The sequence below is a fragment of the Bos indicus x Bos taurus genome, chromosome 17 (genome assembly GCF_003369695.1).
Source record: "Bos indicus x Bos taurus breed Angus x Brahman F1 hybrid chromosome 17, Bos_hybrid_MaternalHap_v2.0, whole genome shotgun sequence".
In the NCBI taxonomy this organism is placed as follows: Eukaryota; Metazoa; Chordata; class Mammalia; order Artiodactyla; family Bovidae; genus Bos; species Bos indicus x Bos taurus.
The window spans coordinates 60,894,215-60,920,654 of record NC_040092.1 but is presented as its reverse complement, the minus strand read 5'-3'; the positions used below and the strand labels follow the sequence as shown (position 1 = coordinate 60,920,654).

The following is a 26,440-nucleotide window of genomic DNA, read 5'->3' as shown; positions in this document are numbered from 1 at the left end:
GTGAAAGATCAGCCCTATCTGGTTCACCACAGTATTCCTGGGGCCTGGCAAAATTTAATCTTAGCAATCTTAACAATATATTGTTAAGTACTCTGCTACTTGGGCTTCCCAGGTGGCTGAGACAGTAAAGAATCCGCCTGCAGTGCAGGAGACCTGGGTTCGATCCCTGGGTTGGGAAGATCCCCTGAAGGAGGGCATGGCAACTCACTCCAGTATTCTTGCCTGGAGAATCCCATGGACAGAGGAGCCTGGCGGGGCTAGAGTCCATGAGGTTGCAAAGAGTCAGACATAACTGAGCATCTAAGCGCACACACACACACTCTGCTACTCTGTATGCATTATCTTATTCATATAGTAAGTGCTCAATAAATACTTGTGCTCTGAGTGCATGCGGGCAGAACTGAACGTGCATGAATATAAGGTTTGATCTCTGATATCCTAGGAGAAATAAGATAATATTTGCTAAAAAGAAGGGGACTTCTTCCACTGATTTTCTTCTTTTGGTGGTGCTGGTGGGGGAGAATTTTGATTGTTATATAAGCACAGATACTGTGGCAGATAAAATCAGAATTAATGTAGAAGGATGCTGCCTGTCTGCTCTCCTGTGTGAGAGCAGTGTTTATTTTCATTCTTCTGGTCTGAGGATTCTGTGCTGAACTGGACGGCCGTGGTCCTTGCCCTCCGGAAAATCCTGTCCAGAGTTAGGCTGCCTCACAGTGAACACTCAGCTCTGTCAGCTCATTAGTACAGTAGAGGCAACACCAAGATTTAAAGTCCCCTTTGTTCTCCTCCAATGGATTCTTCTTTCGTGTCAAGTAAATGCCTGTCGGAAATGCTAATCTAACAGTGACTCATTTCTCTCTCTTTAGGACCACTGAAGCCAGAAATAACTGTCTCCTACATTGCTGTCGCAACAATATTCTTTAACAGCGGACTATCATTAAATACAGAGGTACTGTTACCTATGGGGGCACATGAAAAGCAGGGAGAAAAATTTAATTTGCGCTTACTGCTTTGAAATTTCAGTTTCCTTTTGTAAAGCCATGTGTATTTACAGTCTGAAGGCTTCCCTGTCACAGAGAGTGACTTGCACCTCTGCAAAGGACTTGAGTTTTGTACCTAGTAACTGCGTATCATAGATACTGAACTATAGTTGGACAGCGGCATGGAGACCAAAGGAAGGTGTGGTTAGAGTGGTTATGTTTTTAATACAGTGAACTGAAACATCTACTTCCGGTCTTTCTCAGATTGTGTTGGTCACTGTAGTGGCCCCTGCTGGGGCACTCTGGAGCCACTGATGTTTAGTTAGGTTTCCATAACTTGTGGATCTTCTTTAGCTTCTAGGACTTGTGTTGCTCAAGTGCTGCTGCTTATAGTTTTTAACTAATTTTTGTGTGTTTTTTTTTAAAGTATATTCTTTGTTGGCATATCTATTACCTATTAATATGGCATATCTATTACATATTAATATATAAACGAATTAATGAATGTTTTAACTGAAATGCAGGAATTTTTCACATTAAACCACCATCTATCATGAACACACACAGGTAATTTTATTTACTGATCTAGCTATCCCTGAATATGAGATTCTTTTAGAATCAAACAAATCAAGATATTTTAACATCCGAGAGAGGAATGAGTAGAATTTATGATTCTCCTTTGAATTGTAATAAAAGAAGAAAAGAAGAAAATACCCATTTACCTTTCAAGAAATTATGTTGAGCTTGTAAAGTTGTCATTCTAAGATATGCTTATTCATATGTAATATGTAGGTAGGGACTCTTACTATGTCAGGATTTGGGGCATTTTTGGAAATAGGTTTAAAATTCTGTTTCCACATTACATCTTGCTTGTATTTATTTTAATTTTCTTTTAAGTGTGCTTTGAATAAAAACTGTATTTAGTTACCTTCACTTTTGACCATCCTAGTAGCAACTTGGAAAAAGCATGCTCTGACTAAATTTATGTATTCTGTAGTTGTCAAGTTGGTATAAATCTTACCAATGGGGCATTTTTGATATAGAAGGGACCCCTGTGTAATGTCTGAGAAATTTTGTCTCAAGAATTTGAAATATTGTCACTAATTACTTGCTCTTTTGAAACTGACTTAGAATGAGATTTCCTAAATAGGTTACATTCTGGTTTTTGTAAGTTATGTTGACGTGAGAGGACTATGGTTGGTGCTTGGGGGGCGGGCACAGGCTTTCTCTGTCAACACCTGAGTTCTACATTTGGTTCTCAAATGTGGGATCCAGTGATACAGAAAGATACTTGCCACTCCTGTGGTACTGGATGGCTCTTCCCTGGAGGTCTTCCTGCTGGCCTTGGCTGATTCTCTTTCTGGAACAGGTGCCTCACCCAAGCCCTGTGCTTGAGACATTGCTCTAACTACATCCCCTGCTGGCTGCTTAATGTCTGCAGCTGTTCTCTGTTGTGAAGTTGCCAAGTCAATTCCAACTCTTTGTAACCCTGTGGACTGCGTCCCTCCAGGCTCCTCTGTCTATGGGATTTCCCAGGCAAGAATACTGGAGTGGGTTGCCATTTCCTTCTCCAACAGTTTTTCTTTATGCCTTGGGAAATCTGGCAAGATTTGATTCTCTCACTCCTTTAGTTTCTTGCTTAACACTATACTGTCAAGCAGCCAACTCTGTGGGATGCAGGAGTTGAAGAAGGAAGAATGTCATACTTACCAGTATTTTCTAAGGACCAAATTCTTCTGTAAGCACCTAGGAAACCTTCATCCAGCCAATTTGGCTCTGATGATGAAATGCCTGGATCCTGTGTTTTATCATGGTATCTAAGCAGCCATCAAAGCCACTTCCTCCATTAAGGGCCCTTTTCAAACTAATACAATATTAAGTCATTTTCAAGATCCATTTAACTTAAGATGCCCTAGATTGCATCATTATGTAGTGTTAAACCATCACTAGGCCTTGCTAATTTCCCAAGCAAGTGAACAGTTGTAAGTTAGGAGGTAGCAATCTGATCTTCATGTTACTTGTGTTTTAGTTAGTAATCAAATTAATATCAGCCGGGGCTACTATTTTTTTTATCCTACTAGGTCCTGGAATAGTGCATTTTTGCACATAGGAGACAGCAAATTATTATTAACTTGAGTCTATTTGCAAGCATTTACATTGGTCCCACTCAAGTTTGATTTATCTTGAACATTTCATGTAGTATTACTTATATGTTGAGGTAATGATGTGTATTCTAAAATTTGTTTTGTTCATTTATTACAATTATAAAGGACTGTGTATTAATACTTCATGCTAAAAAGATTTAATGCTAAATCTTGTTTTATAACTCTTGGTTTCTAGTTTGTGAAATACCTGTTGAAATGGTTTCTGAACTTTCTTTTGTAGTGTTATGAAATATGGTCACATTTGAAATATATTTTATATTTAGTTAGCTTCAGACCTGCAGTTTCAGAGGATTAGTCACTGAAGAGATTGTAACGGGACCAATCTCACTTAAACAGGTACCCAGACGTGCTTATGACCACAGGTCCTGCAGCCTTGTAAACTTGTGCTTAGCCTGGGAGAGGAGCAAAGATGAACAGAAAGCTCAGAGCCTGAGAAGGGTCCCCAGTAGACTAAAATGTTTAGTTTTCCTTATTTTCCTAAACAGATCATTTTTTCAAAAATCCTATTAGCTTAGAAGTAACTATAGCAAATTCTAAACTTGAGGCTACTGCTGCTTGTATCCAGCCCAGAGCTATGAGGCTGCTTCTCAAAGCAAATCCAGTAAAGGTCAAATAAGGGTTAGCAGGGAAATTGGTATGTAATGAAAATATTTCCAAATCCCAGTCTGAGCCTCTAATTTTAAGCAATTCTTGATGCTGTCAGTGAGGCCCCGGTATGTGGAGTATCTCTTTAAGTTTATTTTAATGGAATTCGACCTGTATTACATGTGAGTAAACAAAATGTCATGCGAAATCAACTTTTCAATTATTCATGATGGTGTTTAAGTATGTGGCCCTAAATTCTACACGGATATGTTTGGAGTAATACTCTTTTGAATTTTATAGTGTTTACTTGCTTTTTCTTTTCCACTGCTACCTTATTTTAGCTTTAAGATTGTATGAAGAAGATACAAAAAATATAGAACATTGGGTTTTTGTGACAGTCTTGGAATCTTTTCTTGGAAACATTTCATGTCTGTTAACTCCATGTTGTTAAGAAGACCTTGATGACCCAACATAGCAGCCCCTTGTGATTCATTTTGCTGGCTTCTTTACTGTTCCATTAGTCTGATACAGTGTCACTTGTTTCTAATCGTCATTTATCAGGTCAGCTTGTATTTTTTTAACTACATTTTTTATAACTTTTTTCATGATTCCAAAAGTAGTATTTCTTCATGTAGAAAGATTAGAAAGAATAAAAATAACTGCTCTTAACGTTGTGTGAATTTTAGTCCTTTTTTCCTAGACATATTTTTTATATCAGTTCATTTCAGCTGCTCAGTCATGTCCGACTCTTTGTGACCTCATACACTGCAGCACGCCAGCCTTCCCTGTTCATCACCAACTCCTGGAGTTTGCTCAAACTCATGTCCACTGAGTCAGTGATGCCATCCAACCATCTCATCCTCTGTCGTCCCCTTCTTCTCCCGCCTTCAGTCTTTCCCAGCATCAGGGTCTTTTCAAATGAGTCAGTTCTTCACATCAGGTGGCCAAAGTATTGGAGCTTCAGCTTCAGCACCAGTCCTTCCAATGAATATTCAGGACTGATTTCCTTTAGGATGGACTGGGTGGATCTCCTTGCAGTCCAAGGGACTCTCAAGAGTCTTCTCCAACACCACAGTTCAAAAGCATCAATTCTTCAGTGCTCAGCTTTCTTTATAGTCCAACTCTCACATCCATACATGTCTACTGGAAAAACCAAAGCTTTGACTAGATGGACTTTTGTTGGCAAAGTAATGTCTCTGTTTTTTAATATGCTGTCTAGGTTGGTCATAGCTTTTCTTCCAAGGAGCAAGCATCTTTTAATTTCAAGGGTGCAGTCACCATCTGCAGTGATTTTGGAGCCCCAAAACATAAAGTCTATCACTGGTTCCATTGGTTCCCTATCTATTTGCCATGAAATCATGGGACCAGATGCCATGATCTTAGTTTTCTGAATGTTGAGAATTTTTTATTACTTTACAATATTGTGGTGGTTTTTGCAATACATTCACATGAATCAGCCATCCCCATCCTGACCCTCCCTCCCAACTCCCTCCCCATCCCATCCCTCAGGGTCATCCCAGTGCACTGAAAGTTGAGCTTTAAGCCAACTTTTTCTTTCACTCTCCTCTTTCACTTTCATTAAGAGGCTCTTTAGTTCTTCTTCACTTTCTTCCATAAGGATGGTGTCATCTACATATCTGAGGTTATTGATGTTTCTCCCGGCAATCTTGATTCCAGCGTTTCTCATGATGTACTCTGCAAATAAGTTATATAAGCAGGGTGACAATGTATAGCCTTGACATACTCCTTTCCTGATTTGGAACCACTCTGTTGTTCCATGTCCAGTTCTAAGTGTTTCTTCTTGACCTGCATACAGATTTCTCAGGAGGTAGGTAAGGTGGTCTGGTATGCCCATCTCTTTAAGAATGTTCCACAGTTTGTTGTGATCCACACAGTCAAAGGCTTTGGCGTAAGCAATGAAGCAGAAATAGATGTTTTTCTGGAACTCTCTTGCTTTTTTTTTGATCCAGTGGATGTTGGCAATTTGATCTCTGGTTCCTCTGCCTTTTTTAATACAGCTGGAACATCTGGAATTTCACGGTCCAAGTACTGTTGAAGCCTGGCTTGGAGAATTTTGAGCATTACTTTGCTAGTGTGTGAGATGAGTACAATTTTGTGGTAATTTGCACATTCTTTGGTATTGCCTTTCTTTGGGATTGGAATGAAAACTGAACTTTTCCAGTCCTGTGGCCACTGCTGAGTTTTCCAAATTTGCTAGCATATTGAGTGTAGCACTTTCACAGCATTGTCTTTTAGGATTTGAAATAGCTCAACAGGAATTCCATCACCTCCACTAGCTTTGTTCATAGTGATGCTTCCTAAGGCCCACTTGACTTCGCATTCCAGGATGTCTGGCTCTAGGTGAGTGATCACACCATTGTGGTTATCTGGGTCATGAAGGTCTTTTTTGTACAGTTCTTCTGTGTATTCTTGCCACCTCGTCTTAAAATCTTCTGCTTCTGTTAGGTCCATACCATTTCTGTCCTTTATTGTGCCCATCTTTGCATGAAATGTCCCCTTGGTATCTCTAATTTTCTTGAAGAGATCTCTAGTCTTTCCCATCCTATTGTTTTTCTCTCTTTCTTTGCATTGATCACTGAGGAAGGCTTTCTTATTTCTCCGTGCTATTCTTTGGAACTTTGTTTTGTATGTAGAGACTTTTAAAAATAAAGAATTTTTAAAAAGTGTATATATATTATATATATGTATACATATTTTTGCATAAATATGCACATACATACACAATATACAATTTTATTTTTCTATGTTATATTGTATAATGGTAATTTTTCATGTAATTTAATATTTTACTTTTTCTTTATATTTGAAAGTAAGATAATTTGTATTTTATTCACTTTTATGAACATAAATCAAAAGATATAAGTGTATTTATGATGAGAAATATTCTTTTCACCCCTCTACTAAATACTCAGTTCTCTTCTCTGGAGGAAACCAATGTGAACAGTTTCTGTATCTCTTTCCAGAGATACTCTATGTAAAATGAACATATGTGTACCCCCCCACCCCCACCGTCAAACTGTGATATTTTATATTGTTTGCCACCTTACCTTATTTTACTCAAAACACATGTCTTGGGGATTGTTTCATATCAGCACATAAAAAACTCCTTGTTTCTTTTTGAATGTTGAAAAATACTATATTTTAAGAATATGTCTTGACATATTTCCTCATCTTCTGTTGATAGACATTTGTATAACTTATGACATTTTGCTATCATAAACATTCTGCAAAGGCTAATTTAAAAATATGTTATTTTCTACATTTGATAATACATGTGAAGGATTAATTCCTTGAAGTAGAATTTCTGGGTCAGACGACTTGTGAAAGTTTGAATTATGAGAGATAGTCCAGGTACCTAGAAAGGAGGCAGGTGCTGACTGAAGTAATGAGTTGCCAGGTTTGGTCTCCATAAGTTGAGCCAATGACATGCCTGTTGGTTAAGTAGGAAGAGATTCGCAAACTCCTACATCCTGGTCTACACATTTTTTTTTGTTTGTTTGCTTTTTCTAAAATGTTTTAGACTTTATTTTTTTTAATTAATTTATTTATTTTAATTGAAGGCTACTTTACAATATTGTAGTGGTTTTTGCCATATGTTGACATCAATCAATCAGCCATGAGTGTACATGTGTTCCCCATCCTGAACCCCCCTCCCACCTCCCTCCCCATCCCATCCCTCAGGGTCATCCCAGCGCACCAGCCCTGAGCGCCCTGTATCATGCATTGAACCTGGACTGGCGATCTATTTCACATATGATAATATACATGTTTCAATGCCATTCTCCCATATCATCCCACCCTCACCCTCTCCCACAGATTCCAAAAGACTGTTCCATACATCTGTGTCTCTTTTGATGTCTCACATATAGGGTCATCGTTACCATCTTTCCAAATTCCATCAGTTCAGTTCAGTTCAGTCGCTCAGGCGTGTCCAACTCTTTGCAACCCCATGAATCGCAGCACGCCAGGCCTCCCTGTCCATCACAAACTCCCGGAGTTCATTCAAACTCATGTCCATCGAGTTGGTGATGCCATCCAGCCATCTCATCCTCTGTCATCCCCTTCTCCTCCTGCCCCCAACCCCTCCCAGCGTTATGGTCTTTCCAATGAGTTAACTCTTCCCATGAGGTGGCCAAAATATTGGAGTTTCAGCTTCAGTATCAGTCCTTCCAATGAATACCCAGGACTGATCTCCTTTAGGATGGACTAGTTGGATCTCCTTGCAGTCCAAAGGACTCTTAAGAGTCTTCTCCAACACCACAGTTCAAATGCATCAATTCTTCGGCACTCAGCTTTCTTCACAGTCCAACTCTCACATCCATACATGACCACTGGAAAAACCATAGCCTTGACTAGACAGACCTTTGTTGGCAAGGTAATATCTCTGCTTTTCAATATGCTGTCTAGGTTGGTCATAACTTTCCTTCCAAGGAGTAAGCGTCTTTTAATTTCATGGCTGCAGTCACCATCTGCAGTGATTTTGGAGCCCAGAAAAATTGAGTCTGACATTGTTTCCCCATCTATTTCCCATGAAATGATGGGACCAGATGCCATGATCTTCGTTTTCTGAATGTTGAGCTTTAAGCCAACTTTTTCACTCTCCTCTTTCACTTTCATCAAGAGGCTTTTTAGTTCCTCTTCACTTTGTGCCGTAAGGGTGGTGTCATCTGCATATCTGAGGTTATTCATATTTCTCCTGGCAGTCTTGATTCCAGCTTGTGCTTCTTCCAGCCCAGCATTTCTCATGATGTACTCTACATATAAGCTAAATAAGCAGGGTGACAGTATACAGCCTTGACGTACTCCTTTTCCTATTTGGAACCAGTCTGTTGTTCCATGTCCAGTTCTAACTGTTGCTTCCTGACCTGCATATAGGTTTCTCAAGAGGCAGGTCAGGTGGTCTGGTATTCCCATCTCTTTCAGAATTTCCCACAGTTTATTGTGATCCACACAGTCAAAGGCTTTGGCATAGTCAATAAAGCAGAAATAGCTTTTTTTCTGGAACTGTCTTGCTTTTTCGATGATCCAGCGGATGTTGGCAATTTGATCTCTGGTTCCTCTGCCTTTTCTAAAACCATCTTGAACATCTGGAAGTTCACGGTCCAAATTCCATATATATGTGTTAATATACTGTATTGGTGTTTTTCTTTTTGGCTTACTTCACTCTGTATAATAGGCTCCAGTTTCATCCACCTCATTAGAACTGATTCAAATGCATTCTTTTTAATGGTGAGTAATACTCCATTGTGTATATGTACCACAGCTTTCTTGTCCATTCATCTGCTGATGGACATCTAGGTTGCTTTCATGTCCTGGCTATTGTAAACAGTGCTGCGATGAACATTGGGGTAGTCTACACAGTTTTAACATATTTTCTAATAGCTCTTAACACTCTGTTGCCACCCTAAGTTATTAGTTATTCTCCCACTTTTGGACATATATGCTGATTCCCAATTTTACTGTAATAGATAATGCTATGACTATCAGTTCTTTCTATATATAAATGCTTGTAACCACTTCTTATATCCTTAGGTGAAAAGCCTAGCCAAAACATTTTGAAATTCAGGAATATGAGTGATATTTTAGTCCTTGAGATACTCTCCCAAATTACTTTTCAGAAAAGTTAAAGCGTTTTATATTCCTATAATAACTGTATACCAATACCTTTGTTTACTGCATTCTGGCTAGTCATTTTAATTATTTTAAAAATAAAAACCCACTGATAGTTATTTGGTATTTGTAGAATCCCTCTGAGTGTGTTTGAGTGGGATTTGGTTTCAAGACTCCTGAGAATTCTTCCAGCTGCTGGTGCTCAAGTTTTTTCTGGGGTGAAACGTCTGGTTCGGTGTAAGACGGCCCCTTTTACGTGAGCTCTGATGTGGGCACCCAGCATGGCTTCAGGCGGCCCAGAGTGTTCTCCGTTAGATCCGGGTTGCCTGAAGTTCCACAGATGCCTGTGCCTTTAGAGATGCATTGAGATTGGATCTGCATGTCTCCCAGTGTGTCTTCACATAGAGAGATGAAGGGTGGGAGCCGCTGAGACAGATGGCAGAAAGTGGTGATCAGTGAATGAGCCTGCATTAACCTACTATTTCAGTTCAGTTCAGTTCAGTTCAGTCGTTCAGTCGTGTCCGACTCTTTGCGACCCCATGAATCGCAGCACGCCAGGCCTCCCTGTCCATCACCAACTCCCGGAGTTCACTCAGACTCACGTCCATCGAGTCGGTGATGCCATCCAGCCATCTCATCCTCTGTTGTCCCCTTCTCCTCCTGCCCCCAATCCCTCCCAGCATCAGAGTCTTTTCCAATGAGTCAGCTCCTCGAATGAGGTGACTAATGTCTCTGAGGCCACTTCATGACTTAACTTGACCTAAGGAAGATGAGGGACATTGTAGTGCTAAGTTTATAATCAGTGACTCTGTGGAATCTTTGAATGCGTTTTAAAGACTGCGTGTTTTATATGTTTTCTGTTACTTTCTGAATTTGTTTCATTTCCTCTGAATAACCACATAACTCAAAGAAATTCAAATGTAAATGCTTGTTAGTTTGGACATATTGAAATCCCAGTTTACTGTTACATCCTTTTCCAGCTGAGAGACTCACAGCGTATTCCTGGTATGTCATGTCTCCATGCAAACCTTCTCCCTCTTGAGGCAGTGCTGTGACTTGCTGGTAGAAACAGGTGTGCATGGGTTTGATAGCTTGCTAGAAATCGGTTTGATTCTGATTCACTCTCAGTCTCAATGTTCTCATCAGATAATATCTTCCTAATAAGAGTTGTTGTCAGGATTAAATGAGGTAACATTCATAAAAATGGCAAGCCCAGAGCATGGCACAGAGCTCTGCTATTCAGTAAATGTTAACAGGGAAATCTAGTGATTAAAAAAATACCGGTTTATAGTTTTCTTATTTTGTATTACATGTATTCACATAATAAAAAGGTAATACTAGACCCATTTAAAAAAAATCTAGTGAGTAGATTTTGGGGAAAGAGCCCTTTGGAATTATAGAATATTATTGGGAAAAAATTTTTTTAAATTATGATTTGTGTGTAGATTTAGTAACATCTTGCCAAGTTGAGGCCTTGCCAGGTCTGGTGTAATGAATAAAGGGTCTCAAATTTAATTAAAATGCTAGGTCCTGCCAAAATTTTTAAACAAGACTTTACTCTTTTGAGTTAGCCAAAAAGTTTGTGTGGGTTTTTCTGTAGCATCCCATGTGTGTGTTTATAGTGTCAGCAATTCTGAAATCTATGCTAGTGTTAAGGTAGTTAGCTTAGCTGTATTCCAGAATTTTATGAATCTAAATTGTTATGGTGTATTGTATTTGAAAGAAATGAGAATATTTCATAAGTTTTATATAAAAATATAATTACCGTGAAGAGTTTCTTTTTCTTAAAGTCTATCTCTTATGCGTATGCTTACAGGTAAAAAATTTTAGCTCTGAAATAACTCCAAACTGATAGATATTAACTAGACTTACTGTGGTGATCGTTTTGCAGTATACACAATGAATCATCGTGTTGTATGCCTAAAACTAGTACAACATTATATGTTAACTATATCTCAATTAAATGAAACCTAATTCATGTGATGTTGTTTTGGCAGCAATCTCTCTTCAGAAATAGTTTTCTTACCTATGTTATTTTGTGTCCTTCATTTTCACAGGAGCTGACAAGTGCTTTGGTGCATATAAAACTACATCTTTTTATTCAGATCTTTACACTTGCATTCTTCCCAGCAGCAGTATGGCTTTTTCTTCAGCTTTTATCAATCACACCCATCAATGAATGGCTTTTAAAAGGGTATGTTTAAATATTTTGAAGGGTCCACTTTTAATGGGGCATCTTTAGTGACGTTATCATTTCTGTGGCAACTGTATATGAGAGGGCTTATGTGTGATATAAGGAAATAAAAACACTTTTAACATTATTATTATTCCTAAAAATGATAGTGTTTCATCAAGGAAGTTCATTATTTTAGTTATTTTATAACAGAAGCTTAAAAGATGCACTCTTACTTAACCTTATGGTTCCAGGAGAGACAGTTTTCTGTTGGGAGAAAAATGGAAGGAGCTAGAGGATGTAAGATCTGTGTTGGTGTGTGTAATGTAGGCTGTAAGTTGGGTGCTTTAACTTTTGCATTCTATATCTTACTAAATACTATGTGTTTTTAAAAATATATAGGAAATAAAAAATATATAGAGAGGACAAACATTTACTTTTTCACTTGCTCTGTTTTATGTTTGATAGGATAATTGAATTACCAATACATTTTTGTTAAGATCTTTTTTCCCATTAAAAATGTTGCCTTGTTTGTGAAAAGGATTAAATGACTTAAAAATTATTTGAAGTGGTTTAAAACTAGCCACATTTTAGCATCATGGTATAACAGCTTAAATACTGAACTCCAGGCCTAAGAGTTGCATTTTAATCTAGTCTGAAACCTAGACTAGGTTTAAACTAGTCTGAAAACTCAATTTCCCTGTTTTGTAGTTATAGTGGTGGTTTAGTCTCTAAGTCGTGTCCAACTCTTGCGATGGACTGTAGCCCACCAAGCTCCTCTGTCCATGGGATTTTCCAGGCAAGAGTATTAGAGTGGTTTGCCACTTACTTCTCCAGGGAGTCTTCCCAACCCAGGGAACTGAACCCAGGTCTCCTGCACTGCAGGGAAATTCTTTACCAACTGAGCTACCAGGGAAGATGTTTTATAATTATAAAATGAAGATAATCATATTTTTATTGCCTGCTTATTAATGATTTTGGGGACATCAATTGAGATCAGTTATTCATTCATTTATTTGCTATTTATTTAGCTCCTATTATATGCTAGGAATTATAGGTTTTGGACAAACAACAGTGAACAAAATTGGCAAGTGCCAGTTAGTTTTGCATGTCAAGGACACTCTGGGTGTGATTGTCAGTAAACAAGTAAATCCGTGATCAAGATAGAGACAAATGATGTGAAGTAAAACTGTGTGAGATGGTTGAAAATGGTTGAGAGGATAGACTGGTGATTAATTTACACTGCAGAGTTCTAGGGGTAGAACGTTCTAGGCAAAGAAATTAGAACGTGTAAGGGCTGGAACAAGCCTGGTATGTTCTAGAGTCAGCAAAGTGACAATGATGACCAAAGCCTAATGATGTAGAAGATGAGTAATATGACTTAGGGTTGGAAAGGTGGATAGGACCCTTCCCATAGAGCTTTGCAGGCTATGGAAAAACATTCAGTTTTAATTTTGTGAAGCTACTTGGAGGGATTTAAATAAGAGAGTGATGTGGTTCTGATTTGTACTGCAAATGATTCTTCTAGTTCCAGTATGGAGAACAGATAGTAGAAGGGCCTGAGAGAAAGCTTGGGGATCCGCTCGGAGGTTAGTGTGGTGAGGTAGCAGTGCAGTAGAAAGAAATGGATGTATGGAGATTATGTTTTAAAATTAGAGCTCTCAGAACCCATGGGTGGATAGGGTGTAGAGAGAGAAGGAAAGGGAGGAGTCAAAGATGACATCTAGATTTGGGGTATGAGCTACTGGGTGATGGGTGGCATCATTTACTTAGCTGGGGGAGAAAGGTTAGGACAAGAGGGGGAATCAAGGGTGCTGTTTTAATTGAATTTGAGAGAATGATGTAAAATTTCACCAGAAATTATAAAATACTACATAAATATGATGACATCATTTTAGAGCAACAATGTATGATGTGTATTAAGAACCAGTATTTGGGACTTCGTTGGTGGTCTGGTGGTTAAGATTCTGCACTTTCAGTGCAGGGGGCATGAGTTTGATCCCCAGATGGGGAACTAAGATATCCCATGTGCTGCACAGTATGGCCAAAAAAACCCCAAACGAGCCCAGTATTTACTGAGTATCTGCCCTTCATAGAACACTCAAGAAATTGGAAAAGACTAACATTTTCCTTGTATTCAGGGAACTTTCTAGTTTAGTTGGATATGTAGGACATATGCAGCAGCAGAAGGACATATGGGGCTTCCCAGGTGATCCCGGTGATAAGGAACCCACCTGCCAATGCAGGAAATTTAAAAAATGTGGGTTCAGTCCCTGGGTGGGGAAGATCCCCTGGAGCAGGGCATGGCAACCCACTCGAGTATTCTTGCCTGGAGAATCCCATGGACAGAGGAGCCTGGTGGGCTTACTGTCGATGGAGTCACAAAGATTTGGATACAACTGAAGAGACTTAACATGTATGCATGTAGGATATATATATATATATATATATATATATATATATATAGAATAGTAGCCAATCAAAATGGTCTAGCTTGTGATTTGTTAGGTAAGTATAACCAGTTATAGGGGAAGAAGGCCAGACATCTTGGAATACGAAGTCAAGTGGGCCTTAGGAAGCATCACTATGAACAAAGCTAGTGGAGGTGATGGGATTGCAGCTGAGCTATTTCAAATCCTAAAAGATGATGCTGTGAAAGTGCTGCAGTCAATATGCCAGCAAATTTGGAAAACTCTGCAGTGGCCACAGGACTGGAAAAAGTCAGTTTTCATTCCAATCCTAAAGAAGGGCAATGCCAAAGAATGCTCAAACTACTGCACAATTGCACTCATCTCAGTTCAGTTCAGTCACTCAGTTGTGTCTGAGTTTTGGCGACCCCATGGACTGCAGTACATCAGGCCTCCCTGTCCATTACCAACTCCTGGAGTTTACTCAAACTCATGTCCATTGAGTCAGTGATGCCATCCAACCATTTCAACCTCCACTGTTGCCTTCTCCTCCCGCCTTCAATCTTTCCCAGCATCAGGGTCTTTTCCATTGAGTCAATTCATTGCATCAGGTGGCCAAAGTATTGGAGCTTCAGCTTCAGCATCAGTCCTTCCAATGAATATTCAGGACTGATTTCCTTTGGGATGGACTGGTTGGATCTCCTTGCAGTCCAAGGGTCTCTCAAGAGTCTTCTCCAACACCACAGTTCAAAGGCATCAATTCTTCGGTGCTCAGCTTTCTTTATAGTCCAACTCTTATATCCATTCTCATCTCACATGCTAGCAAAGTAATGCTCAAAATTCTCTAAGTTAGGCTTCAGCAGTATGTGAACCAAGAGCTTCCAGATGTTTAAGCTGGATTTAGAAAAGGCACAGGAACCAGAGATCAGATTGCTAACATTGTTGGATCATAGAAAAAGCAAGAGAATTCCAGAAAAACATCTACTTCTGCTTTATTGACTACACCAAAGCCTTTGACTGTGTGGATCACAATAAACTGTGGAAAATTCTTAAAAGATGGGAATACCAAACCACCCTGCCTACCTCCTGAGAAATCTGTATGCAGGTCAAGAAGCAACAGTTAGAACCAGGCATGGAACAACGGACTGGTTCCAAACTGGGAAAGAAGTACATCAAGGTTGTATATTGTCACCCTGCTTATTTAACTTATTTGCAGAGTACATCATGAGAAATGCTGGGCAGGATGAAGCACAAGCTGGAATCAAGATTTCCGGGAGAAATATGAATAACCTCAGATATGCAGATGACACCACCCTTATGGCAGAAAGCAAAGAGGAACTAAAGAGCCTCTTGATGAAAGTGAAAGAGGAGAGTGAAAAAGCTGGCTTAAAACTCAATGTTCAGAAAACTAAGATCATGGCATCTGGTCCCATCACTTCATGGCAAATAGATGGGGGAACAATGGAAGCAGTGACAGACTTTATTTTCTTGGGCTCCAAAAATCACTGCAGATGGTCACTGCAGCCATGAAATTAAAAGATGCTTGCTCCTTGGAAGAAAAGCTATGACTAACCTAGACAGCATATTAAAAAGCAGAGACATTACTTTGCCAACAATCGTCTATCTAGTCAAAGCTATGGTTTTTTCAGTAATCATGTATGGATGTGAGAGTTGGACCGTAAAGAAAGCTGAGCACTGAAGAATTGATGCTTTTGATCCGTGGTGTTGGAGAAGACTCTTGAGAATCCCTTGGACTGCAAGGAGATCCAACCAGTCCATCTTAAAGAAGATTAGTCCTGGGTGTTCATTGGAAGGACTGATGCTAAAGCTGAAGCTCCAAATCTTTGGCCACCTGGTGTAAAGAACTGACTCATTTGAAAAGACCCTGTTGCTGGGACAGACTGAAGGCAGGAGGAAAAGGGGACGACAGAGGATGAGGTGGTTGGATGGCATCACCAACTTGATGGATGTGAGTTTGAGCAAGCTCTGGGAGTTGGTGAAGGACCGTGCTGCAGTAATGAGGTTGCAGAGTCGGACTTGACCGAGTGACTGAACTGAACTGAGGGGAAGAAGTTCAGCATGGATGGTGTACCTCTAAAGTAGAGAATTCAAACATGAAGCATTAGTGGGCGACAAAGATAGAAAGTTTCCTTAAGGCCAAGCTGCAAAAGGTGGGACCTACTGATCTGAAGAGTTTGGGTTTAAATTTGTGGATGATGGAGAATTCTTAAATGTGCTAAACAGGAGAACGCATGCTCAAGAGTGGTCATTAAGGAAGATTATCTGATAGTATTGTCCTGGGTGTGTAGGCAGAGTAGAGTTTGTAATCTTCATATGCTAAAAAAAAAAAAAAAAAAGGCATACAATTCCACAGCTCAGGATATTGAACTGAAAGGAGTACAGACTTAGTCTGCCTCACTTAGAGAAAGCTTTTCCTCACTCATTTTTTTCTCTGTCCGCTCCCAATTTGGGAGTGCACACTCAGTATGTTAACTAGAGGGAGTTGCTGACTTTTGTATCAGGATCCTGTTTAAATCACTGAAATAAATGTATTCTGAGTACATACTCCCTTAGCTTTTTGTGTTAAAAGGAAAGAGTAGAGGTAGAGAGAACACTGAGTAGGCATTTAGATATGTCTAGACTTGGGCAAAAAAGCATCTGAAGGGGGATGATGACAATAGTCATGGAAAACAGTGGAAAATTGGTTGTGGTGATTGATTGGTTTATTAAGACTAAGTGGAGCTCCGTTTAACTCCAAAGTTTCAAACTAGTTCATTAGGAGTAAACTGATCCATTGACAGAGATAAAAGTCAATTGAGAGGCAAAGTTGATTTCTTAGAAAATACATAAATTCCGTATTAGACAAGTTTAGTTCAAGGTGGTAGTCTTAGGCAGCAATGTACAGATTTGGGAATGGAGGCTGGGTTTAGCAATAGAAATTTTTAAGTATTCTTATCCATTCAGGTTTGAAAATAAGATTGAGAAGAAGAAAGTAGTAGCCAGCAAAAAACTTGAATGGGTTTGTTTAAAACACAAGGTAAATTAGAATGATGCTGTACTATGACAACCAAGAGAATAGAGTGCTTTGAGAAGCAAAGAGGTAAGGAGAATGAATGTAGGGAAAAGGATGTTGAATTTAGTGAGTGGGAGATTTCTGGTGATTTATAAGGTTACTGCTTTTACTAGAGGGGCTTCCCAGGTGGCTCAAGTGGTAAAGAATCCGCCCACCAAGTCAGGATCCATGGGAGACTTGGGGTGGGAAGTCTGGGAGGGGAAGATCCCCTGGAGGAGGAAATGGCAACCTACTCCAGTACTCTTGCTTGGAGAATCCCGTGAACTGAGGAGCCTGGTGGGCTGCAGTCCATGGGGTTGCAAAGAGTTAGACAAGACTGAGCACGTGTGTGCACATACACTTTTACTAGGAGGGTCATAAGTCAGATTCCAGGGGAGTAGAGAGAGAATGAGCTTTGGGGTCAAGTAAGTGGAGCACAGCAGTGAGCCACAGTGATAAAGGTAGGACTATATCTTGAGGAAACAATACTAATTTTGAGGTTAGTTATCTACATTTGTGTGTTGAATGTTTTGCCTTCTTGAAGGCAGAAATGATGCCTTATACTTCTTTTTAATACCCTTGTGTAATATCCTACCTATAGAAAGCATATATATTAAATGTATAGATTAGGTTTTTTTTTGTTAAGATGTTGAGAACTCTCCTCCTTTGTACATAGAAAGGAAGAGACCAGAAGAGAGGGAAAGATTGAAAAAGCTAGAAAGATTGAAAATACCTGAGAGGGCTTATCACTAGTATTGGTAGCGAGGAATATAGAAGGCAGAGGCTGGAGGAACAGGCTTTGCTAAAGTCGTTGTCCCTGGATTCAGGAATAACCTAGTCCTGGATAAGTGGTTTTGTGAGCTTGGTTGTATCACTTAACTCTTTTCTTAACTTCAGTTTTCAGAAAGAGAATGGTAGTATTTATCTTAAATACTCATGAGGGATAAATGAGTAAAGTGTCTATTGTCTAGTAAAGCCTAGTAAGTGTTAATGATGTTCACGGTGATGATCACAAGAAAGGGTGAGAGATTGGAAATTCATGATCAGACACTACTTGAACATCACTTGGGAAAATAGACCTTAAAAGAAGACCATATTTGGGGATTCCCTGGTGGTCTAGTGGATAGGATTCTATGCTCTTGCTGCTAAGGGCCCAGGTTCAATCCATGGTATGGGAACTATGATCCCATAAGCCATGAGGCATGGCCAAAAAAAAAAAAATTCCTATATTCGTGTGAATTGAACTGAAATTCCATATAAGGATTTTTTCTTAAGTCTTCAGTCAAAATTAATGAAAACCTTTATTTTTTCTTATTTCAGAGCTAATATAAATTCATTTGTAAATATTAGATAATACATTTGGAGAAGGCAATGGCAACCCACTCCAGTACTCTTGTCTGGAAAATCCCATGGGCAGAGGAGCCTGGTAGGCTGCAGTCCATGAGATCGCTGAGTCGGACATGACTGAGCGACTTGTTTCGCTTTTCACTTTCATGCATTGGAGAAGGAGATGGCAGCCCACTCCGGTGTTCTTGCCTGGAGAATCCCAGGAATGGGGGAGCCTGGTGGGCTGCCGTCTATGGGGTCGCACAGAGTCGGACACGACTGAAGCGACTTAGCAGCAGTAGCAGCAGCAGATAATACATTATTACAAAAGAGAATAAAAAATCACCTGTGATCCTACATTCAAATATTAGTCAGGTATTCTATGTCCTTGATTCCTTGTATAAACTTTCCACTTTAGTTGGGCCAGTTTCTCCTTGTCCCCAGAATGTATATTCTGTATGAATGCTGAATAATTTTTTTTTATCTTTAATACTTGGATTTACTACTCATAATTTCATTTGCTTGTGATGCAATATATTTTTCTATTCTAAACTAAGAGAATAGACTTCTAATTACAACTAGGGAGTATGTACATAATTAATAAGAACCAAATTTAGAATAGACACTAGAATTTACTGCAGGGTCTGAATCTAAGTATATGATTCAATTTAGTTCAGTCACTCAGTCATGTCTGACTCTTTGTGACCCCATGGACTGCAGCACACCAGACTTTTCTGTCCATCACCAACTCTTGGAGCTTACTCAACTCATGTCCATCCAACGATCTCATCCTCTGTCATCCCCTTCTCCTCCTGCCTTCAATCTTTCCCAGCATCAGGGCCTCTTCCAATGAGTCAGTTCTTTGCATCAGGTGGCCAAAGTATTGGAGTTTCAGCGTCAACATCAGTCCTTCCAATGAACATTCAGGACTGATTGCCTTTAGTATGGACTGGTTGGATCTCCTTGCAGTATATGATTGTATGATGCCTATTTTACAATGATATTATAGCAACATGAAAATGTCTTTTATGAGATGAGTTTCAGAATTGCTGTTTTGTGGAAAAGAATTAACAAATGTAAGCTTGTGTGTTTGTTAAATACATTTGAACTTTGCAAGAGGTTTTTTAAAATATATATATAACTTTATTTATTTTTGATTACACTGGGTCTTTGTTGCTGCTGAGGTTTTTCTCTAGTTTTGGTGATGGACAATACTGAGTAGTTGAGGTACATGGATGTCTCATTGCAGTACTGGCTCTTGTTTCAAGCTCTAGGGTGTTCAAGGTCCAGTAATTGCAGCATGTGGGCTCAGTAGTTTTGGCTGCCAGGCAAGACTGTGGCACACAAGCTTAGTTGCTCCACAGCATGTGGGATCTCTCCAGATCAGGGGTCGAACCTCTGTCTCTTCCATCGGCATTCGAATTCTTTACCACTGAGCCACCATGGAAGCCCTGCAAGAGGTTTTAAAGTTGTATTTTTACCAAAAGCCTTCCTATAAAACATATATGGAAAAGATGCCTGAAAATAACTAAGCTTATATACACTTACCAAATGATAAACCGTTTGGGTTATTTTCGATCATTATACTCACCATAATCTGACTGTTTTTTGAATTGTATAAGAGCTTAAATAATTTTAAAAATGAGATCACTCAAATCTGTGGCATGGAGTGAGAGTTTCTACTAAGCTGTGTTGGCTCATACAGAATTGTCTGAACTTGACAGAACATGTGCACCAATAAATGTTCTCCCAGCTCTGCTGTTTTAGAATGAATGTAGTGAAAATTTTATAATTGGAAAAAAAAAAAGAAACCTATTTATAATTGCTCTTTGTTTTCTATTTCAGGTTGCAGACAGTAGGTTGCATGCCTCCGCCTGTGTCTTCTGCGGTGATATTAACCAAGGCAGTTGGTGGAAACGAGGTGAGTCATGGGGCTAGCTTTTTTAAACATAAGTGGGTGCTATCCTTTTATTTTATATTTTATTTTATGACAAAGGAATCACATCCCAGAAAATGCATAACTATAGCAGCTTATGAAAGAAGTGGGTAGATTCATGTGTTAGAAAGAGGCTAAAATTGACAATAATGAGTGGAATTTAGGATTTCAAGGAGAAAAGCAAGGGAGGTGAATGAAACAGAGATAGATCGTGATTTTTCTACTTCAGTGAGAAATGAGGAGACAGAGGGCAAGGAATCCAAGCCAAGGGGCTTTTACATCCAAGACTCATGAACTGAGGACACCCGCTATGGCCATTCCTCAGTTCTTAAAAAAATTTAGGGCAAACTACGGTCATGGAAAAAGGGTCAGTATAAGTTTAATGGCAGGTGAAGACGGTATTAAAAAAGGAGAAATGAGGCCAGGTTTCTAAGATGAGTTCAAAGAAATTATCCAACTCCTAGGGAACTGTAGCCAAAGAGGAGTGCTTATGTATCGGGATGGCAGTAGTCAACTGTGGGACCTACTTACAGGTGGTTCTTCTTGGCTGAGAGTCCCTATGACTTTGTACCAAGGGACTCTGCTTTGTAGTCACTTATTTCTCCTGATATCTTATCACTCAGAAAAGAATACAAATTTAAACATTTTTTAATTAATGTACTTATTTTTGGCCGCACTGGGTCTCCGTTGCTGCGTGGACTTTCTCTAGTTGCGGCGAGCAGGGGCAGTTCTCTAGTTATGGTGCTCGGGCTTCTGGTCGCGGTGGCTTCTCTTGATGCAGAGCACAGGCTCTAGGCGCCTGGCTTCAGTAGTTGCAGGGCACGGCTCAGTAGTTATGGCTTTTAGGCTCTAGAGCTCGTGGTCAGGAGTCGTGGCACGCAGACTTAGTTGCCCTGCAGCACGCAGGATCTTCCCAGACCAGGGATTGAACCTGTGTCCCCTGCGGTGGCAGGTGGATTCTTAACCGCTCGACCATCAGGGTAGTCCAAGAAAAGCATACCTTTGAGTGAGGCAGGATATATGTATTTTTAAATGGGGGATAATTGCTTTACAATTGTGTTGGTTTCTGCCATATATAGGCATGAATCAGCCATAGGTATACATATATCCCCTCCCTCTTGAATCTCTCTTACCTCTCACACTTATTGTGATTTTTACTTAATTTGCATTACCCAGTAACTAATAATGGTGAGCATTTTTATCTTTCCATGTGCTTATTTGTTATCTATGTCTTCTTTTGGGAGATGTCTACTAAAATTTTGCTTTTTACAAAATTGAGTGTTTTGCTTTCTTATTGATGAGCTTTGACAATTTTCTATATTCTGGATACAAGACCTTTATTATATATATATATATATATATATATATGCTTTGTAAATATTTTTCCCAGGCTGGTTTGTCTTTGATTTTCTAACCAGTGTCTTTTGAAGAGCAGAATGGTGGTAGAGAAACCAATAGGTGGTAAGATTCTGTATTTATTGAGTTGGCCAAAAAGTTCATTTGGGTTTTTCCGTAATGTATTTTGAAGGCACAGGATATGCTGATGGATTGGATGTGGGGTGTGAGAGAAGAAAGGGTCGAGAGTGACTTCAAGGTTTTTGATTGAGCAGCTGGAAGGATGGAGTTTGCTGAAGTGGAGAAGAGTGCTGTGTGACAGCAAATATGTGGGGTTGTTTAGTCTGGGTAGCCACAGTGTACTGTGATAACTAAGAACGGCAAAATCTCAGTTAATCATAAAGGGTTATTTCTTGCTAATGGTACCTGTCCCATGTGAGTCAGTGGGAAGATCTTTGCCATTACTAAGGAAACCTGGTTAGTGAAGGCTTATGTTTTGAAAGTACATCATCTGGATGGAGCACAAAGCATTTTAGGTGTGCCATAAGAGAGATAGAGAGATTCAGTTCAGTTCAGTCACTCAGTCGTGTCTGACTCTTTGTGACCCCATGAATCGCAGCACGCCAGGCCTCCCGGTCCATCACCAACTCCCAGAGTTCACCCAAACTCATGTGCATCGAGTCGGTGATGCCATCCAGCCATCTCATCCTCTGTCGTCCCCTAATCCTCCTGCCCTCAATCCCTCCCAGCATCAGGGTCTTTTCCAATGAGCTTGCTGCTGCTACTGCTAAGTTGTTTCAGTTGTGTCCGACTCCGTGCGACCCCATGGACTGCAGCTTACCAGGCTTCTCCAGGCAAGAACACTGGAGTGGGTTGCCATTTCCTTCTCCAATGCATGAAAGTGGAAAGTGAAAGTGAAGTCGCTCAGTCACGTCTGACTCTTAGCGACCCCATGGACTGCAGCCCACCAGGCTCCTCCATCCATGGGATTTTCCAGGCAACAGTTAGAGAACCACAAATGGACTTTTTGTTTTTCTGTTGGATGTGATATGTGGTGCTTCTGCTCACATTACACTGGCCAGAACAAGTCGTGTGGCCTTACCATATTCCTGTGCCCTCAAGGAGAGGGGAACTGGACTGATGAACACTTGTAATGTCAGCCATATGGTAAACATGGAGTACTGGTTTGTTTTTTTTTTTTTTTTGTATGTCGAGATGCCTATTACATATCCAGTTGAAGATGTCAGTGAGAAATTATAGATACAAGGGTTGAGAGTTGAGGGAGTGGCCTAAACCTGGAGATGTAAATTAGGGCATCATCAATGAATAAATGATATTTAAAGCCAAGATTGTGTATGAGATTCCATAGACAGAAAAGAGCAAAGGTTCAAGGATTGAGCCTGGCGACCCTCCAATATTAAGAGGTTAAGGCAATGAGGAATAACCAGCAAAGGCAACAGAGAGAGTATAATTAATGAGACTGAAGGAAAAACAAGAGAGCATGGTATCCAGGAAGCCAGGTGAAGAAGGGGTGTGAAGGAGGAGGATATGATGAGTGGTGTCAGATTTTGACACCAGTGCTTCCCAGATGGCGCCGGTGGTAAAGAACCTGTCTGCCAATGCAGGAGACTTAAGAGACTTGGGTTCGATCCCTGAGTAGGGAAGATCCCCTGGTGGAGGGCATGGCAATCCACTGTAGTATGCTTGCCTGGAGTACCCATAGGCTGAGGAACCTGGTGTGGTACAGTCTATAAGGGTCCCAAAGAATTGGACATGACTGAAGTAACTTAGCATGCATGCATGTCAGATTCTACTGATGGGAGTTGTGTAAATGAATTCTGAGAATTTACCATTAAATTAAGCTATGCAGAGGTTACTGTTAACCTTTAACAGACTGGTTTTGGTAGAGGGCAGGGGCAAAAGCTTGTTTGGAGTAGGCTTAAGGAAAACAGGAAGAGAAGAATTAGAGACAAGAAGTATAGACCGTGGTTATGATGTCCTTTGTGATAAAAAGGAATAGAGAAATGGGGCTATTTTTAGAGAGGGATGTGTGGTCAAGATTTACTCTTTCAGAAAGGACAGGATTTTCTATTATGATGGGAACTGTACAGTGGAGAGGGAGCTGTGGATTTAAGAGAGAGTGCTGGAGCAATTTATTTGATCAAGTGAGAGACAGTGATGTTGGGTTATATGAGCTTCAGTAGGAACTTAAACCATTTATTCATAATAATAGGAGGGAAGACAGAGTGCATGGCTATAGATCTGTATAAATGGGTTGAGGGGCACGCTTGGAAGTTTTATTCTGATGGCTTTTATTTTTTCATAACACATGAGAATGAGGGTGGGGTAAATGCTATTCATGTTTCAGATGAGAGGAGAAAATGTGGACTTGCCCTGTCGATGAGAGTGAGTCACCCGGAGAGGACAGTAGTGTTGCCAGGTAGCACCAAGGACCGGCTGAGATCAAGCCCTGCCTTTAAAGTGAAGTCAGGAGTCACGGATCTGTGTTTTCTCTAAGTGTAGGAATGGAATTGGCAGATAACTGGATTTAACCAACATCTCATTATGCCAAGAGATTCTTTCAGTTGCCACATAATTAGCGAGGTAGGGAAGTTACGAAAGTCTTGGATTAGCGCCTGCTATGATTATCTATCTATTGCCTTGAAAGAATTTGAGGAAAGGGTTAATTTGTTTAACAGTGTCATTTATCTCTTTCTAATGTGATTCCCTTAAAAACCTTTTCTTTCTCAAATGACTTTTGGCAGAAGTTCAAAGATCACTCATTTTCTTGACATTAACATGTAGCATTTGAATGTATATCTACATGTTCATCCCCCAGTGGATATTTACATTAATGTTGCATTTTAGTAATATAGAATTTATGAACATCTTCTTTGTCTTCTAGCATCATTGTTCTAGTTCTTTAATGTTTATTATGCAGTTTCATGATTATCAAGAATTTTTGAAGTCCTGGAGAGTGAGACATAATTGTTCACAAATATTGAACGCTGAGCTTCAGAAAAGAAGCTTGCAAAGTCCAGTTTGGTCATATCTTCTGATATGAAGTGAATAGACTCTTTTATTTTTATATGAAATTATGGGAGAAAACGATGTGCACAAAGATATTAGATAATTTTAAGTTTTAAGCCTTTCTAAAATTAATTGAAGAAAGTAAGGAAATCCACTAGACCATTCAGGTATGATATAAATCAAATCCCTTACGATTATACAATGGAAGTGACAGACAGATTCCAGGAATTAGATCTGATAGACAGAGTGCCTGAAGAACTATCGACAGAGGTTCCTGGCATTGTATAGGAGACAGTGCTCAAGAACATCCCCAAGAAAAAGAAATGCAAAAAGGCAAAATGATTGTCTGACAAGGCCTTACAAATAGCTGTGAAAAGAAGAAAAGTGAAAAGCAAAGGAGAGAAGGAAAGATATACCCTTTGAATGGAGAGTTCCAAAGAACAGCAAGAAGAGATAAGAAAGCCTTCCTCAGTGATCAGTGCAAAGAAATACAGGAAAACAATAGAATGGGAAAGACTAGAAATCTCTTCAAGAAAATTAGAGTTACCAAGGGAACATTTCATGCAAAGATGGTCTCGATAAAGGACAGAAACTGTATGGACTTAATAGAAGCAGAAGATATTAAGAAGAGGTGGCAAGATTACATAGAAGCACTGTACAAAAAAGGTCTTCATGACCCAGATAACCACAATTGTGTGATCACTCACCGAGAGCCAGACATCCTGGAATGTGAAGTCAAGTGGGCCTTAGGAAGCATCACTATGAACAAAGCTAATGGGGGTGATGGAATTCCAGTTGAGCTATTTCAAATCCTAAAAGATGGTGCTGTTAAAGTGCTAACAAATTTGGAAAACTCAGCAGTGGCTACAGGACTGGAAAAGGTCACTTTTCATTCCGATCCCAAAGAAAGCCAATGCCAAGGAATCCTCAAACTACCGCACAGTTGCACTCATCTCAAACGCTAGTAAAGTAATACTCAAAATTCTCCAAGCCAGGCTTCAGCAGTACCTGAACCGTAAGCTTCCAGATGTTCAAGCTGGTTTTAGAAAATGCAGAGGAACCAGAGATCAAATTGCCAACATCTGCTGGATCATGGAAAAAGCAAGAGAGTTCCAGAAAAACATCTATTTCTGCTTTATTGACTATGCCAAAGCCTTTGACTGTGTGGATCACAATAAACTGTGGAAAATTCTGAAAGAGATGGGAATACCAGACCACCTGATCTGTCTCCTAAGAAATCTGTATGCAGGTCAAGAAACAACAGTTAGAATTAGACCTGGAACAACAGACTGGTTCCAAATTGGGAAAGGAGTACATCAAGGCTGTATATTGTCACCTTGCTCATTTAACTTATATGCAGAGTACATCATGAGAAATGCTGGGCTGGATAAAGAACAAGTTGGAATCAAGATTGCCAGGAGAAATATCAATCACCTCAGATATGCAGATGACACCACCCTTATGGCAGAAAGCAAAGAGGAACTAAAGAGCCTCTTGATGAAAGTGACAGAGGAGAGTGAAAAAGCTGGCTTAAAACTCAATGTTCAGAAAACTAAGGTCATGGCATCTGGTCCCATCACTTCATGGCAAATAGATGGGGAACCAATGGAAACAGTGACAGACGTTATGGTTTTGGGCTGCAAAATCACTGCAGATGGTGACTGCAGCCATGAAATTAAAAGGCCTAGCAACTTGGAAGAAAAGCTATGACTAACCTAGACAGCATATTAAAAATCAGAGACATTACTTTGCCAATAAAGGTCCATCTAGTCAAAGCTCTGGTTTTTCCAGTAGTCATGTATGGATGTGAGAGTTG

General features: G+C 39.8%; 1 protein-coding gene across 1 annotated transcript in view; it reads left to right on the top strand.

Moving 5' to 3' along the window:
• Positions 1–26,440, top strand: part of SLC10A7 (solute carrier family 10 member 7) — a 322,736-nt gene that overhangs the window by 7,919 nt on the left and 288,377 nt on the right. The window contains exons 2-4 of the mRNA XM_027567465.1: positions 870–952; positions 11,422–11,558; positions 20,169–20,244. Of these exons, the coding sequence (XP_027423266.1) occupies positions 870–952; positions 11,422–11,558; positions 20,169–20,244 (296 nt within the window). The remainder of the gene's footprint in view (positions 1–869; positions 953–11,421; positions 11,559–20,168; positions 20,245–26,440) is intronic.